The 18,822-nt window shown below is 39.4% G+C and overlaps 1 protein-coding gene and 1 pseudogene across 13 annotated transcripts in view; one reads left to right on the top strand and one right to left on the bottom strand.

Moving 5' to 3' along the window:
- UBAP2 (ubiquitin associated protein 2) overlaps positions 1 to 18,822 on the top strand; it is a 170,989-nt gene that overhangs the window by 77,119 nt on the left and 75,048 nt on the right. For 12 of the 13 annotated variants that reach the window (XM_037797090.1, XM_037797092.1, XM_037797091.1 and 9 more), the window contains one exon: positions 17,781 to 17,835. In XM_037797090.1, the coding sequence (XP_037653018.1) occupies positions 17,781 to 17,835 (55 nt within the window). Of the gene's footprint in view, positions 1 to 6,038; positions 6,189 to 17,780; positions 17,836 to 18,822 lie in introns of those variants that run through there. The other variant, XM_037797097.1, reaches the window with a different exon arrangement.
- LOC119505071 lies at positions 13,833 to 15,706 on the bottom strand (annotated as a pseudogene).

The following is an 18,822-nucleotide window of genomic DNA, read 5'->3' as shown; positions in this document are numbered from 1 at the left end:
TCTATTTAGACTTTTTTTTTTTCCCACTTGTGGAAACATATATACAGCCTAAATCTTCCCATTCCAACCCCTCCCTAGCATTCCATTAGTGGGATTAATCACATATAGAATGTTGCAATGCTATCACCTTCCTACCATCCATTACTAGAAATTTCCCTTCACCCCAAACAGAAACCCTACACTCATTTCTTAGCTCTCCATTGCCCCTTCTCCCACTTCTCGGAACCCATACTCTACTTTTCATCTCTGTGGTCATATTCTCTGATACTTTCTTTGTGTTTACTGTGGGGCTTAAATTTAACCTCTTAAATCTATAACAATCTTGTTTTTCTTTGATACCAACTTAACTTCAATAGGACACGTAAACTATGTTCCTATACTCCTCCATTCCCCGACCTTTATGTAGTTCTTGTCAGAAATTACATGTTTTATATTGAGTCCCAAAACACTGATTTATCATTACAGTTTATGTATTTTAGATCCTGTAGGAAGTAAATAGTGGAGTCATAAATCAACAATACAGTAGTATTGGTATTTATATTTACCATGTGATCTTTACTGGAAATCTTTGTTTCTTCATGAATTGTTTAGTGTCCCTTCCTTTCAGCCTGCTCAGTTCCCTTTAGCATTTCTTATAGGACTGATCTACTGGTGATGAAGTCCCTCAGCTTTTGATTATCTGGGAATGTTTTCATCTCCCCCTCATTTTTACCCTCCGGTTGTTTGTGAATTTTCTAAGTCTCTGATGGTTATTGACTTCTGTTTGTATTCCGTTGTGGTCAGAGAATGCGCTTTGAATAAATTCAATTTTTTAAAAAATTTATTGAGGTTTGTTTTATGTCCCAGCATATGGTCTATTCTGGAGAAAGATCCGTGATCACTAGAGAAGAATGTGTGTCCTGGTGATTTGGGGTGTAATTTTCTATATATGTCTGTTAAATTTCTCTATATCTCTCTCTCCTTTCTTAGTTTCTCTGTCAGTAGGGCTCACTTCAGTATCTGAAGTAGGGGAGGTCTTTTATTAGCAAAATCTCTCAGCATTTGTTTGTCTGTGAAAAATTTAAGCTCTCCCCCAAATTTGAAGGAGAGTTTTGCTGGATAAAGTATTCTTGGTTGGAAATTTTTCTCTCTCAGAATTTTAAATATGTCATGCCACTGCCTTGCCTCCATGGTGGCTGCGGAGTAGTCACTACTTAGTCTTATGTTGTTTCCTTTGTATGTGGTGAATTGCTTTTCTCTTGCTGCTTTCAGAACTTGCTCCTTCTCTTCAGTATTTGAGAGTCTGATCAGAATATGTCTCGGAGTGGGTTTATTTGGATTTATTTTATTTGGAGTTCGCTGGGCATTTATGCTTTGTGTATTTATATTGTGTAAAAAGGTTTGGGAAGTTTTCCCTAACAATTTCTTTGAATACTCTTTCTAGACCATTACCCTTCTGGGACACCAGTGAGTCTTAAATTTGGATGTTTTATTTTGTCTATCATATCCCTGAGATCCATTTAGATTTTTTTCCCCATTCTTTCTTTTGTTCTTTCATTTTCCATTCTCTGTTCCTTGAGGATGCTGAGTCATTGTTCAACTTCCTCTAATCTTGTGTTATGAGTATCCAGAGTCTTTTTAATTTGGCCAACAGTTTCTTTTATTTCCATAAGATCTTCTATTCTTTTATTTAGTCTTGCAATTTCTTCTTTAAGCTCTTCTAGGGTCTTCTTTTGTCCTTTATATCCTGTGCCATGCTCTTCTTCATATCCTTTATGTTCTGTGCCATGTTCTTGTGGTTTGACTTTAGTTCTTTGATTAATTGCACCAAGTACTGTGTCTCTTCTGACCTTTTGATTTGGGTGTTTGGGTTTGGGTTCTCTGTATCGTCTGGTTTTATCATATGCTTTAAGATTTTCTGTTGTTTTTGGCCTCTTGGCTTTGCTTTACTTGGTAGGGTTCTTTCTGGATATAAAAAGTACCGATCTCTAATTTGTCAGATCTGCAGCTTGGTGGCGTACACCTTCTCTAACTAGCCAGCAGATGGCGTCCACGAGTCACCTATTCCCCTCAAGTCAGTTCTCCCCAACTTTGTCTTTGTGGTGTGTGGGGATCTGATTCTTGTGGGGTTCAATTGGTACACTAAGTTTGGGCGTGTTATTGGTGCTGTCCACCCTGAATGTGGGCGTGTGTCTGGGTGGTTAGGGAGGCAGGGCAGCTTTAATAATCAAACCTCCCATGTGTTCCTGGCTGGAGATTTAAGGCTGTTACAAGAGTCTAAGCCTTCATTTCAGTCTTGCCACAGATTGTCTCTGCCGCTGACCCACACGTCCTTGGTATTGGCATAGGGTCCCTGGGATTTCTGAATGGGTCCTCCTTCCCAGCCGTGTTCTTCCAGGATCTCTAATGAGGGAAGGCCGTGCCACGTCACAAGTGCGCGCTGGCTCTCCAGGGAAGCCCTGGGCCGCTGGACTGTTCCCAGCCTGCTGTAAAGATGGTTGAATGGGGTGTGTTAATTTCTCCCTTTTTGCACAGCTCCGCCTTCCCAGCTCCGGGACAATTAGCTGTGGGTGCACTGAAGGCCACTGTCCATGGCCGATACTGTGGCATGTGCACATTGCTGTGGGAAGTACTCCCCGTCACACTGGGACCCTTGGCATGGCGCTGGGCTTATAGCTCCTGCCCCGGGCAGGAGTGTTCCCAGCCCACCAGGGAGATGGCTGCAAGGGGCACGGTTGTTTTCTCCTTTTGGGTCCCCTCTGTCCCCTGGCCCCGAGACAATCAGCAGTAGGCCATCCTCTATGCCAGAGACTGAAACTGGCACAGCATGCTCCTGCCATGCTTCACTGCGCGATTCTCACCGTTGTAACCTCAGCCGCTCCTGGGTTGTTGTTTTTTTTCCTTTTTTTTCTTTTTTTTAAAAGAACTAGTCCATCTCCAAACGCCAACCCACGGTTTTCCCACACTGCAGCACGGCCGCCAGACGTTAAGCTGGCTTACTCACTTGTTTCAGAATACAGACTCCCGGTTCCACCAAATGCACAGTCCCTGTGGATTTAGCAGACCTTGTCCAGCTGGTGCATCGCTGGAACTGGTGTTCTGGGTCACTTTCTTGCTTTTATGTAGTATTTTTCATGGAGGTATTTTTTTGCCCTATCTCACCTAACTGCCATCTTAGGTTCTCCCCTCAACATTACTCTTAATACCAAAACCATATAAAGATACCACAAGCAAAGAAAACTGCAGGTCAATCTCTCTAATGAATATAGGTGCAAAAGTCCTCAAGAAAATACTTGCAAATCGAATCCAATGGCTCATTAAAAGAATTATATATCATGACCAAATGGGTGTTATTCCAGGTATGTGAGGGTGGTTCAACAAAAGAAAATCAGTTAATGTAGACGACGCATGAACAAATTGAAAGGGAAAAACCAGATGATCTTGATCGATGCAGAAAAGGCATTTGAAAAAATTTGACATGTTTCGTGATAAAGGCACCTCATTTAGGAATCTAAGGGAAGTTCTTCAACGTGATAAAGGGGTTACATGAAAAAGCCACAGCTAACATTATACTCAATGATGAAAGACTTGAAGGCTTTCCCTCTAAGACTGGGAACAAGACAAGATGCCCACTATCACCACTGGTATTCAACATTGTGCTGCAGTACATTGGGCTACTTGGATTTGCATAGTTTTATCTTTTATGAGAGTTGGGAAATTTTCACCCATTATTTCCTTGACTATTCTTCCTGGTCCTTTCCCCTTCTCTTCTCCTTGGACACCCATAATGCATATGTTTGCGTGCTTTGTGTTGTCAGTCATTTCCCTGAGACTGCTCAAATTTTGTTTATTTATTTTTCTTTGTTCTTTTGTCTGTTTGAATTTGATTGCTCTGTCTTCTAGCTCACTGATCCTTTCTTCTGCTTCTTCAACTCTGTTGTTTTGTGTCTAGTATATTTTTAATTTCATCTACAGTGTCTTTCCTTTCCATAATGTCTATTATTTTCCCTTATATTCTTTCAAATTCTTCATGCTTTCCTAGTGTCATCTTAATATACTTTGTTTCCTTATGCATATGTTCTTTAATTTCTTTGAATTGATTCAGGAGATTTTTGAACATCTTTGATTAGTTGTTCCAGATTCTGTGTGTGCTCTGACTTTTTGATTTGTTCCTTTGACTGAGTCATTTCTTTCTGTGTTTTAGAATGCCTTTGTTGCTGATAATCTGGTCATCTGGTTATCTTGATGGGTCTATTCTAAAGGTCAGCTTCTCTCTCTTTCTTGTTTAGGATTTAGTTGTTGCCTGGGTTTGTATTAGGGCATTGTTTTTGTTTTTTTTTTAATTCAGCATTATTGAGATATATTCACATACATATAATCATCCATGGTGTACAACCAACTGTTCACAATATCATCATATAGTTGTGGCTTCATCACCCCAATCTATGTTTGAGCATTTTCTTTACACCAAAAAATAAAAATAAGAATAAAAAACAAAAGTAAAAAATAACACTGAAACCACCCCCTCATCCCACCCCAATCTTCCTTTGGTCCCTGTCCCCATTTTTCTACTCATCCATCCATACACTGGCTAAAGGGAGTGTGATCCACAGGGTTTTCACAATCACCCTGTCACCCCTTGTAAGTTACGTAGTTACACAGTCATCTTTAAGAGTCCAAGACTACTGGATTGGAGTTTGATAGTTTTAGGTATTTACTTCTAGCTATTCAAGTTAACTAAAACCTAGAAAGGGATATCTATAAAGTGCGTAAGAATGCCCACCAGAGTGATCTCTCAGCTCCATTTGAAATCTCTCAGCCATTGAAACTTTGTTTCATTATGCTTCCCCCTTTTGGTCAAGATGTTCTCAATCCCGCGATTCCAGGTCCATGTTCATCCCTGGGAGTCAGGACCTATGTAGTGGGGAAGTGATAGGGCACTGTTTTGACAGTTAGATCATCAGTATTTCCCAGCTAATACATGACCAGTACCTGTGGAGGGGGTGTAGGCCAGCTCTGATGAGCCTGGGATAGGGTCTGGAGAGGCTCCGAAAAGCCCTGCTTTTTGCCCCTGCACTTTCTGGCCTGCCCAGCAGATAGCACTCTTCGGTTTCTCATTCGCCCTCAGATTCTGCTTCACTGCTTTCAACTGTCAGGGTCTGACTGGACAGAGCTGAAACTGTGGGGATCTCACTTTGCCAGCCAATATGTGGCTCAGTGTGGGGCTGTGTCCGCCTCTGTGCTTGGGGTGGAGGACTCTGCAGCCACCCCATCTGCAGCAGTCTCCCAGGCAAGGGGGATAGGCATCAGGAGCCATAGCTGGAATTGCAGTCTATACCTTTTTTCTCAGTCCCTTCGTCCCACACTGTCCTTTGAAATGTCTTCCCCTGTTCCTTGGGCCCCCATACAGTTGATTTGGACAGTACCTGCCTGGCTGTTTGCTGCTTTTGGGAAAGAAGTAGGTTTTGCTTCTCTCCCTAATCCTGTGTTTTGGAAGCTCCCTTCTCAGCTTTTGAGAGCTTTAGTGCAAGGACTTCTAGCAGTTTTTTAGTGAAATGCATTACTCTGATCCTTTGTTTGATTTTTTTAATTCAATTTTATTGAGATGTATTCACATACCATACAATCATCCAAGTGTACAATCAGTTGTTCACAGTACTCTGATATTTACCTAAATCTTTGGAATTACCTATTTATAGAATGTTTATTCTCAGTGGGTAGGACAAAAATGGAATAAACAATAATAGCTAACATATTTACAGTGGGAACTTTATTATGTCACATGCATTTGACTAGTAATTTTCCATGTCTTTTCCTTTAACTCCCCAGGAAAACCCTCTGAGGATGGTGGTGGTGATTGTTATCCTCATTTGTACAGATAGGAAAATTGAAGCTTAAGATAGGCACATTACTTGCCAAGCTTCAGATTTTGTTGAATGAGTGCTGTCTTACTCTGGAACCCCAGTTTATAAGGGAAATAGAGGGAGAGTTAGAGAGGGCAGTAATTTGGTTGGTTATATGCTTCCCTCTTTTTTCCTCAAGGATTGCAAACTTGTTTGTCTCAAAAGTGGAAGTATATAACTTCGTTATGAGAAGGTGGAAGGATGTACCTAGTGGATAGCCCTGAGACCAAGCACACTTGGAGCTATTGAATAACTTTTCAGAGACTCTGTGGATTGAAAGTTATTAATACGAAAGAGCCAAACCAAGTAAGAACAAATACCATCAAGTAAAAACTGATACTGGCAAGCTTTAGACTCCCTAATTCAAGTATGTTTACATTTAAGAAACGGTTTAAAGTAGTGATAAAGAATGTGAACTGATCCATTATGTCCTTCCCATTCAGGCCTTTTTTGGTTCTAAGTCATTTGAAGTCTTCATTTTCTCCGTTATATTTGTAGTTTGTTGAGTTAACCTTAAAATAGTTGATCATTCTACAGTTTTCCAGTTATTTATTTGTCTTTGGGTAATATGCAGAGTTTTAAGTAACATGCCGTTTAAAAAAATTATATGCTTTAAAATGGGTACTTTTATTTTGAAGAAAAATGGAGTTTTTGAAGTCCACTGCATTTGTTCTTTAATTTTTTTCATTAGGAAAGTTATATGTTTACAGAATAATCATACATAAAATATAGGATTCCCATCAACCATCCTATTATTTTTTTATCTATTTATTTATTTAATCATTTTTTAATTGTAGAATATAACATGTACACACAGAAGTGATAACATTCCAAATGCAATTTAACAAGTGTTGAGCAAATCTCAAAGAATGTTATGGGTTACAGTTCCATAGTTTCAGTTAATTCCTTATTGCGAAATATAACATATGGAAAAAGGAAATATCTTTCTAGGTATGATTTAACAAGTAGTTATATAGGAAATTTCCCAAAATGTTATGAATTACAGTACCATAGTTTAAATTATTTCCTTATTATGAAATATAACATATATACAAAAAGGAGATAACTTTCAAATTACCATTTAACAAGTAGCTATAGAACAAATTTCAAAGGATGCTATGGGTTACAGTTCCACCATTTCAATTCTTTCCTTCTAGCTATTCTAACACTCTAGCAACTAAGAAAAAGAAAATTATATAGATTCAGTCTTCATAATCGTTCGTTATATTTCATCTTGTCTGTTACTACCCCTTCCTCTAGTTTCATCACTTTCCTGATCTTCAGGGATGTCTAGGCAGTGACCACCTTAACTTGCTCATGTTGGAAAGAGGTGTCAGCTTTATGGGAAAAGGGGACACATCTGGTTGATGTTCTTGAAGAGACTATTGCCTCTGGGTTTGGGGACTTACCTGGCATAGGAGTTCTCTGGAGGATTTAAGTTTCTGAAGAATAAACTTAGTGCGTGTGAGTTTTATAAAGTCTCATTCTGGGTATTCTTTGGAGTTTTCAGGACTGCAGTTGACTTGGGCTTATCATACTGGGTCATTTGGCACATCAAGCTAAAGCTTGCGTTAGGAGTAACCTCCACGAAAGCCTCTTGACTCTCTGATTTCTTGTAGCCACTGAAACTTTATTTTGTTGCCTTTCTTTTCCCCCTTTTTTGTCAAAAAGTCATTCTCAACCTCTCGGTGCCAGGGTCAGGCTCATTCCCAGAATCTGTGTCTCACATCGCCAGGGAGACTCATTCACCTGGGGGGGGGGTTCCTGTCCCACGTCAGGGGGGAGGGTGATGAATTTATTTGCAGAGTTAGGCTTAGAGAGAGAGAGCCACATCTGAGTATCAAAAGACGTTCTCTGGCAGGGACTCCTAGGCATAATTATAGGTGGGCTTAGCCTCCCTTTTACAATCATAAGTTTCACCTGAGCAAGCCTCAGTATTGAGGGCTTGACTTAAAAATAGGGCTTTCATATGCTTAACATATAGCATATGTTACGTCCATGACAATCCATCCATATCTCACGTTATCATCATTTAGTTATACAATCCTCATCACTCTCCATTTTAAATAAGTCTCATGACCCAGAACACCTTGTAGCTCTTTCATTGATTGGTTATACAAGTTATCCAATCTGGCCTGTTGCCTGTTTTTGTAGATAAAGTTTTATTGGAACATACACACACAAACACAGAAATAATAAGAGGTCTCTGCTCCTTCTGCTTCAGAGGTCTTGGGGGGTGGGGTGGGGCTCTTGGATCGCAGCCTGTACTTGGAATCCCTCTTGGACACAGATGGTGGGCTCATGGACTTGAATCTGGACTGGGACCATGTGTGAGACCTAGAGAATGATGAGAACTTGGATCTTCGAGTGGATCGGGGCTTGGAGATTGACCGAGATCTTGAGTGGGTGAGAGACTGAGACCTGCAGGGGCTGCAATGAGAGTGACTCCAGGCCAGACTGATCAGTCTGTTGATTAGCGAGGGACCTCTCATTGAATATTTCCATGGAGTTGTGGCCCCGCACATTAAGGGTGGGTCTAGGTTATTACTGGAGTACTTAAGAGAGAAGCTAAGCTCTGGCACAGACCCAGATGCTTGCTGACGCCTGGAGTTGCTTGAAGATGTGGACAGAAGGACATTTGGAGGTGCTAAGCAAAGATATGAAGCCCAGAATTTACCCTGGAGAAGCTAAGAGAGACCCAGAGACATTTTGGAGAATGTCATTTTGAAATGCAATCTGGGAGCAAAGGAACACAAAATGCAAGCCATGTGGCTTCCTAGCTGACAGGTGTTCTGGATGCCATCGGCCTTTATTCAGTGAAGGTATCCTCTTGTTGATGCCCTAGTTTGGACACTTGTATGGTTTTAGAACTCTAAACTTGTAACCAAATAAACCCTCTTGATAAAAGCCAATCCATTTCTGGTATTTTGCATAACGGCAGTATTAGCAGGCTGGAACAGATATCCAGTTCTCCCAGCCCTGTTTGTTGAAAAGACCGTTCTGTCCCAGTTCTGTGGATTTGGGGCCTTAACAAAGATCAGTTGACCGTACATCTGAAGGTCTGTTTCCTAGCTCTCAGTTCGGTTCCGTTGGTCACTATGTCTGTCTTTGTGCCAATACCATGCTGTTTTAATCACTGTGACTTTATAGTAGGCTTTAAAGTCTGGAAGTGTAAGTCCTCCCAATTCGTTTTTCTTTTTTAGGATGTTTTTGGCAATGTGAGTCCCCTTTCCCCTCCAAACAAATTTGATAACTTTTTTTTTTTTAATTCATTTTATTGAGGTATATTCATATACCACACAGTCATATAAAACAAATCGTACATTCGATTGTTCACAGTACCATTACATAGTTGTACATTCATCACCAAAATCAATCCCTGACACCTTCATTACCACACACACAAAAATAACAAGAATAATAATTAAAGTGAAAAAGTAATTTAATTAAAAAAGAACACTGGGTGCCTTTGTCTGTTTGTTTGTTTGTTTCCTTCCCCTATTTTTCTACTCATCCATCCATAAACTAGACAAAGGGGAGTGTAGTCCTTATGGCTTTCCCAATCCCATTGTCACCCCTCATAAGCTACATTTTTATACAATTGTCTTCAAGATTCATGGATTCTGGGTTGTAGTTTGATAGTTTCAGGTATCCACCACCAGCTACCCCAATTCTTTAGAACCTAAAAAGAGTTGTCTATATTGTGTGTAAGAGTGCCCACCAGAGTGACCTCTCGGCTCCTTTTGGAATCTCTCTGCCACTGAAGCTTATTTCATTTCCTTTCACATCCCCCTTTTGGTCAAGAAGATGTTCTCCATCCCACGATGCCGGGTCTACATTCCTCTCCGGGAGTCATATTCCACGTTGCCAGGGAGAATCACTCCCCTGGGTGTCTGATCCCACGTAGAGGGGAGGGCAGTGATTTCACCTTTCAAGTTGGCTTAGCTAGAGAGAGAGGGCCACATCTGAGCAACAAAGAGGCAAAGAGGCACTTGGGAGGAGGCTCTTAGGCACAATTATAGGGAGGCCTAGCCTCTCCTTTGCAGCAACAGTCTTCCCAAGGGCAAATCCTGTGGTAGAGGGCTCAACCCATCAAACCACCAGTCCCCTGTGTCTGTGGGCATGTTAGCAACCATCAAGGTGGGGCAGGCCAATACTCCTGCGTTCTCCACCAGCTCCTCGAGGTGGGGCTCTACATAATTTTTTTCCTTGTTTTTTTTGTAAAAACTTTTTTTTTTTTAAATCCACTGTCTGAAGAATAAAAAAAATAAAAAAAATTTAAACAAATTTGATAACTTTTTTTAAAAATACTGTTTTATTGAGGTTTATTCACATACCCTACAATCATCCACAGTGTACAATCAGCTATTCTCAGTAGTACCGACATATAGCTGTGCATTCACCAGAATCAACTTTTGAACATTTTTCTTACTCCAGAAAATAAAAGTAAAAAAAGAACACCGAAAACATTTCATCCCCCCATCCCATCCTATTTTTCATTTAGTTTTTGTCCCCATTTTTCTACTCATCTGTCTATACACTGGACAAAGGGAGTGTGAGCCATGAGGTTTTCACAATCACACAGTCACAACCTGTAAGCTACATAGTTAGGCAATTCATCTTCAAGACTCGAGGCTACTGGGTTGCAGGTTATTTCCTTCTTGCTATTCCAATACACTAAAAACTAAAAAGAGATATCTACGTAGCGCGTAAGAATGCCCTTCAAAGTGACCTCTCGACTCCATTTGAAATCTCTCAGCCACTAAAACTTGGTTTCATTTCACTTCCCCTTTTTGGTCAAGAAGATTTTCTCAATCCCACGATTCTGTGTCCAGGCTTATCCCCAGGAAGGGGGAGGGCAGTGAGTTCACCTGCCCCATGGGCTAAGGGAGAGAGAGAGGCCATATCTGAGCAATAGAGGTTCTCTGAGGGGAGACTCTTAGGCAAAATTATTAAGTAGGCTCAGCCTTTCCTTTGCAGCAACAAGCTTCATAAGGCATGTCCCTTGATGGAGGGCTTATCTTATCAAACTGTTGAGTCCTCAATTTTTGTGAGAACTCCAGTAACAAACCAGGTAGGGAAGTCCAACATTTCTGCATTCTTCCCCAGTTCACCAGGGGTCCCTGCAAATATATCCTCATTCTCTGCCCAAATTACTTTGGGATGTATTAGAATTTTACACTAACCTGTACAGACCCACCAGATCCCACTTTCTATTCAGGTGATTGGTAACTAACTTTTCCAAGTCCGAAAGTAGGTTGTTGGAATTTTGATTGGACTTGGGTTGAATGTGTGGATCAGTTTGTGTAAAATTGACATATTAACGATGTTCAGTCTTCCTACCCATGAGCATGGAATATTTTTCTACCTATTTAGGTCCTTTTTTATTTCTTTTAGTAAAATTTTGTAATTTTCTGTGTAGAGGCCTTTTACGTCCTTGGTTAAGTTTATTCCTAGGTACTTGATTTTTTCAGTTGTTATTGTGAATGGACTTTTTTTTTAATTGCCTCATCAGTTATGTCATTACTGGTGTATAACAACTTTACCAACTTATATGCATTAATCTTTTTTCATGCGATTTTATTGAGATATAATAACACAGTCATTCAAAGTGTATGATCAGTTCACAGTATCGTCATGTAGTTGTGCATTCATCATCACAATCAAACGTTGAACATTTTCATTATCCAAAAAATAAAGATTAAAATAAAAAATATCCAAGTCATCCCATTCTCCTCCTCCCCCGATTGTCCATTTACTTTTTTTAATACAGTTTAGTTGAGATATATTCACACACCCTACAGATATCCACAGTGTACAATCAGTTACTCACAGCACCATCATACATTTATGCGTTCATCACTAGAATCAATTTTTGAACCTTTTCCTTACTCCAAAATAAAAATAAAAGCAAAGAAGAACACCTGAATCTTTCCATCTCCTCCATCCCACCCTATTCTTCATCTAATTTTTGTCCCCATTTTTCCATTCATCTGTCAATACACTGGATAAACGGAGTGCGAGCCACAAGGTTTTCACAATCATACAGTCACACTGTTGAAGCTACCTAGTTACACAGTTGTCATTAAGAATCAAGGTCACTGGGTTGCAGTTAGCTTCAGGTATTTCCCTCTAGCTATTCCAACACACTAAAAACTAAAAAGTGATATCTATATAGCTCATAAGAATACCCACCAGAGTGACCTCTCAACTCCATTTGAAATCTCTCAGGGATGTATTGGGGGAAAAAGTATAGTCCATGCATCGATCTTATATCCTGCCACTCTTCTGAATTTATTAGCTCAAGAATCTTTGTCATAGAACTTTCAGGATTTTCCAAATATAAGGTCATATCATTGACAAATAGTTACAGTTTTACTTCTTCCTTTCCAGTGTGGATACCTTTTATGTCTTTGTCTTGACGACTTGCTCTGGCTATAACTTCTAGCACAATATTGAATAACAGAGATGACAGTGGGCATTGTTGTCTTGTTCATAATCTTAGGGGAAAGACTTTCAGTCCCTCACTGTTAAGTACTATGCTGGCTGTGGGTTTTTCATATATGCCCTTTATCATATTGAGAAAGGCTCCCTCAATTCCTACCTTTTGAAGATTTTTTTTCAAAAAGGGATATTGAATCTTGTCAAATGCTTTTTCAGTGTCTATTGAGATGATCATTTAAGTTTTCCCTTTTGATTTGTTATTGTGTTGTACTACATTAATTGGTTTTCTTATTTGAACCATCCTTGCATGCCAGACTTTGTCGTGGTGTATAATTCTTTTTTTTTTTTTTTTTGCATGGCAATCCAAATTTATTGAACTACTGATGCTAAGTTATACAAAATTGCACAACTTTAATTAAGGCTTTAGTTTACATTTGGCCACCTCAAAGTAGTTGTAACATTAGGTTAGTCAATTTAAATACTGTGGCTCCCTGTTGGATAGACACACAATCTTAACACCCAAACGTTGATGCATACAAAGCAACAAGGCATTGTTAAATAAAACAGCAATCGTTACTGCAAATTAGGCCTTGTGACCAATTACTCATGATTAAAATTACTTCCCACTTCCACAGTACTCGTCTACCATTTAACATCTCAACCAAAACATTACACATGTAAAACAATCACTAACAGGCAAAAATATTAAAACTGTATATTTGATATTGCAGATATATTTATGCATGAGCAAGCAAGGGATTCACAGTGAGAATCTACAGCTGCAGAAGTCTGAAAATGATTTATAAAAATTGTTAAATCGTTCAAAAATTGTTTGAAAATATACACTTCTTGTTGTAAACCCCCACTGTACACACAGCTATAAACATTGTTCCCTATGTAAACAAAAAAGGAAACATATAATAAGAGATTTGAAAAGTCTGGACACTCCCTTCCCAACAGATATTAAAGGCAATGTCTTTAATGTAAGACGTTTTACTGAAAGGACTATCATATTTTAAAGACAAGATCACTATCTCTGCAGGTTTTTCAAAAATTAAAAAAACTATATAGCTGTGTTAATCAAAAGTGCTTATCTTGCACTTTACCTTGAATTTCTTAAAAAAAAATTACAATAAGCTACAAGTATCAAAGAAGCAAAGTTATCTGGAGTAGTCTACATAGGAGCTCTTTGGACTTTCTTTTTTTAAGCTAAGATAGTGGTACATTTAGGATTTACATTATTGTACTCTCCAGTACAAAGTTTATGGGGTGTGTTAAAGTGTACAGTACACCATTTTCATACATGTACAACACTGGTGGATGAAGAATGTCTCTTAAGCAGTAATACTGGATGTAGCCTCTGGTTTTACCAGTTGCATACTCTAGGACTATTATATAAGTAAAAATCTCTCTTGTGATACTGGAAAGTGATTAGAATGTGCAAACTGATGTAGTAGCTTTCATCCACGTCTTAAAGGGTACCACCACAGGAAAGTCCATTTACGATGTTGCTAGGTTTAACAAAGTTGGAATGCTGGCACTGTTGAATTGGGCAACAGTTCTTCAGACCTGGCTCAGAGCTACAATGCATTTAGTACATTAAAGCGGCTGACATGATGTCTTTTTGCGGGCCTTCCCAGGCACTGGAGTTTTTCTGTTAATTTGCTGTACTAGGTCATAAAAGATCTCATTAACATTTATTTTTGATTTTGCAGAAGATTGTAAGAATGCACAGTTGTTCCATTGTCTTGCTGGATTTTGACCTTGCTCCTTTCCTACAACTCTTTCATCCTCCAAGTCACACTTATTACCAACAAGAATCTTTGGAACATTATTGGTGTCTTTTGCTTGAAGAATCTGTTCTCTCAGATCTTGTAAATCATTAAATGGGGACTGTGCAGTGATGGAATAACCTAATGCAAAGCCTTGTTTATTTTTCATATATAAATCCCTCATTGCTGTAAATTGTTCCGTTCCTGCAGTATCCAAGATTTCGAGCACACACTGTTGGGCATCTACTTCAACTTGTTTTCTATAAGCATCTTCTATCATTGGATCATACTTTTCAACAAAAATTCCTTGAACAAACTGCGCAGTCAGAGTAGACTTCCAGCACCTCTTGAGCCAAGAACGACTAGCTTATACTTAACGCGTGGTGTGAGGTTGTTGTCAAAATCTAGTACCTCTAGCGCTGTCACTGGTTTTGCGCAACCAGCGTCTCTCTGCACCTCGTGCTCCCGGCGCCACGGCTGTACTGCCGGTACCGCCGCTGTTCTGGCTGGTTACACGCCTCATTCTGGGTGAGGTTTCTGTGTAATTCTTTTAATGTGCCTTTGGATTCAATTTGCAAGTTATTTTCTTTAGGATTTTTGCATCTATACTCAGGGAGATTGGTCTATAGTTTTTCTCTTTTGTAGTACCTTTATCTGGTTTTGGTAGCAGTGTGATATTAGCTTCTTTAAATGAGTTAGGTAGTGTTCCAGTTTTTTGAAAGAGAGCAGGAATGGTGTCAATTCTTTTTGGAAAGTTTGGTAGAATTCTCCTGTAAGGCCATCTGGCCCTGGGCTTTTATCTGTAGGTAGATTTTTTGATGACTGACTGGGTCTCTTTGCTTGTTATTGGTTTGTTAAGGTCTTCTGTTTCTTCTTGGTCGGTCTAGGTTGTTCATGTGTTTCCAGGAAATTGTCCATTTCTTCTAAATTGTCTAGTTTATTGGCATACAGTTGTTCATAGTATCCTTTCATGATTTTTTTTTATTTCTTCAGGATCCATAGTAATTATCCCCTTCTCATTTCTGATTCTGGTTATTTGGATCTTCTCTCCTTTTGGCGTTGTTAGTCTAGCTAAGGGTCTGCCGATCTTGTTGACCTTCTCAAAGAACCAATTTGGGTTTTTTTAATTCTATTGTTTTATTGTTCTCCAGTTCATTTATCTCAGCTTTAATCTTTGTTATTTCTTTCCTTCTACTTGCTTTTTAGCATTAGTTTACTGTTCATTCTCTAGCCTCTTTGGTTGTTCAGTTAGGTCTTTGGTTTTAGCTCCTTCCTGCTTTTTGATAATTGCGTTCAGAGCTATAAATTTCCCTCTCAGCACGGCCTTCTCTGCATCCCACAGGTTTTGATATGTTTGTTTTCGTTTTCATTCGTTTCCTAGTATTTACCTATTTCTCTTGTTTTCTTCTTCTTTGACCCACTGGTTGTTTAGGGGTGTGTTGTTTAATCTCCATATATTTGTGAAAGATCTGGTTCTTTGGTGTTTATTGATTTCTAGTTGCATTCCATTTTGTTCAGAGAATGTGCTTTAAATAATTTCCATCTTTTAAAATTTATTAAGACTTGTTTTGTGCTCCAGCATATGATCTAACCTGGAAAATGTTCCATGGCTACCAGAGAAGAATGTCAATCTTGGTACTTTGGGATATAATGATCTGTATATGTCTCTTAAGTCTAATTTATTTTTCATGTTGTCTAGGTTCTCAGTGTCCTTATTGGTTCTCTGTCTAGTTGTTCTGTCTACAGAAGAGAGTGGTGTATTGAAGTCTCCCACTATTATTGTAGATCTGTCTATTGTTCTCTTCAGTTTAGCCAATGTTTATCTCATGTATTTTGGAGCTCCTTGATTGGGTGCATAAACATAATTGTTATTTCTTCTTGGTGAATTGTCCCTTTTATTAATATGTAGTGTCTTTCTTCATCTCTTATAACATCTTTGCATTTAAAGTATTTTGTCCTATATTAGTATAGCTACCCAAACTTGCTTCAATTGCTGTTTTTGTAGAATACTTTTTTCCTTCCTTTCACTTTCAGTCTCTTTGTGTCTCAGGGTCTAATATGAGTTTCTTGTAAACAGCATATTGATGGGTCATACTTTTTAATCCATTCTGCCAGTCTGTATCTTTAAATTGGAGAGTTTAATCCATTCACAATGAACATTATTACTGTGAAAACAGTTCTTGAATCAGCCATCTTATACTTTGGGTTTTAGTTGTTAGATCTATTCCCCACCCCCCCTTTTTTTTCTTTTGTTTAAGTTGTCCTTACTAATACTCTTCAGTTCTGAGCCCTTCTCCAGACCTCTCTCTCTTTTCTTTTTTTTCTGAGCCAGTAGAGCACCCTTTAGTATTTCTTGTAGGGCAGGTCTCTTGTTAACAAATTCTTTCAGAATTTGTTTGTCTGTGAAAATTTAATCTTTCCCTCAATTTTGAAGGTGAGCTTGCTGGATAAAGAACTCTTGGCTGGCAATTTTTCTCTTTCAGAATCTTAGATATGTCATGCTACTGCCTTCTTACCTCCCTGGTGCCTGCTGAGTAGTCATTACTTAGTCTTCTATTGTTTTCCACCAGCTAGCAAGACCTGTGTTTGTTATGGAGCCCTGCTTTAACAGTTGGGTCTTCCCTATTTCTCAGCCAAAACAGAGCCAGGTTTCCATATAAGGGTGTGTAGACCAGCTCCTGTGCGCTTGAGAAAGGGTCTGAAGCATCTTTTAAGAAGTATTTTACTTCCCTTGCACATTCCGGACCGTTCATCAGATGGAGCTGTTCGGTAACTTTTTCATCCTCAGAGGCTGCTTTGCCTATGAGCACAGGCTGTCTGACCCAGCGGAGCTGAAACTGTGAGATTCCTATGCCCTCACATTGCCAGCCAAAATCTGGCTCGATGTGGGACTCTACCTGTGGCAAAGTATTCCCAGCCTACCCAGCACTCCACCTGTCTCCAAGGCAGGGAATCGGCTGCCGGCTGCTGCTTCCCTCAAGGGTGGGGGAAGGGATTTCAGGCCCAGGGCTAGAAACAGTCTCTGTCCATGTTTTCTCAGTCTCTTTGTCCCTCACAGATCTGGACCTTGAAATGTCCTCCCCTGTCCACCAGATCTTCAAACAGTGAGGGTATTTTTCACTGCTGTGAGAGATCTTAAAATCTGTGTCCCTGGTGGGGGGGATCCCATCGGCTGATTCTGTCTCAGAGACCAAGTGAGAGAATAGGCTGGTCTGGAATGGAACATTCCTACCTGATATTTCTTCTCTTTCTTCAGTTTGGCATTTGCAGGGTCTTTTTCCAGTCTATATCCTCCTCCAGAGTTTCAAAGAATTCAGAATTGTCCTTTCTTTAGTTGAATCTCTGGAGAAGTTTTCAGTAGCTGTTTACATCTCCATGTTGATCAGGAGTTGGTTTTTAAAATACCCAGACTGTTTTATAATGTTACCTGATTATGTTAAGCTACATCATACCATAAATATTAGACAAGCAGAATTAAATTCTTTTCTAGTATTTGAAGTCAATAATTACGCAAGTATTTGTCTTCAGGCACCAGGAGACTTGGTACACTAAATGGGAATGTTAGTGTTGTTAGGAACAATGACAGTGTTCTTCTGAGTATGGGAGTATAGGATGAAGAAGTTGGTAGAAGTATCATTGTGTAAGACATAAGTGTTTATACTGTATTTCTTTGTTTTCATAGGATTTGGACGTGTCAGAGGGAGAGGTACAGGAAGGTTCTCAACCCAAGGCATGGGGTAAGTCAAGGCCATCCCATTTTTATAGTTATTGCTTTTCCTAGTTGTTACACTGGTTTCACCTTCTCTCTCCTGTACCCAGTTGATTTATTCTGGTGACTTGCATGTTTTCCGTACTATGAGTTTACTAACAAGTAAACTAGTATAGCTAAAATTGGTATTTCAGTAGACATTCAAGCAGGGTTTCTCAACCTTGGCAATGTTGACATTTTGGATTTGATAATTCTTTTTCTTAGGGAGGGGATATCCTGTGCATTGTAGAATATTGAACAGCATCCCTAGCCTCTGCCCAGTAGTGGCCTTGCTCCTCAAGTTTTGTCAATGGAAAATGTGTCCAGATATTGCCAAATGTACCCTTGGTGGCACAATTACCTACCCCGATTGAGAACCACTGTGTAAGATCTGTGTAAGTCCAGCAGTTGTCTTTGACTATTAAGCAAATGCAATACCTTTGTAAGAGTGGTAGTTTTTTCCTAAACCAACATTTTGAAGGACAAATGTACTATTACTAAATAGGTATAATCAGTAATTTAGTCATTATCTCTGGGTGTTCTTTGATTTTTTTTGCTGCTTCTAAAACATTAGCTCCCACTGAGTTAAGTTTTCTATCATCTTATAAAAGCCATATGTAGATGGCTGGCAAGAAATAGGGGTTGAATTGGCTCCTGGAAGTGCTGGATGTGTCGGTGGCAAATCGAGATGCTGTCTGGAGCATTGGCAGACCCCAATAAGAGAAACATAATGTAGACCCTAAGGATTTTGGAGCAAAGCCTTGCCATTCTCTGCAGATAGCTACTCATTTTTTGTGAATCAGCTTTTGGCCTGCTACTTGGCCTTAGTAGAGACCTAACACTTTACCATGTGCCATCAAGTTACTGTGAGACCTGAGTTGCCTGTCATGAGCTGGGTGTTGTCTGACCTGTGAAGCCATAAAGTTGGGCATGCACAGCAGCACTGTATCATAAAATGGAAGTTGTATTTATGAGA

This window comes from Choloepus didactylus, chromosome 10, assembly GCF_015220235.1.
Source record: "Choloepus didactylus isolate mChoDid1 chromosome 10, mChoDid1.pri, whole genome shotgun sequence".
Taxonomy (NCBI): Eukaryota; Metazoa; Chordata; class Mammalia; order Pilosa; family Megalonychidae; genus Choloepus; species Choloepus didactylus.
This window is presented reverse-complemented; position numbering and strand designations above follow the sequence as displayed.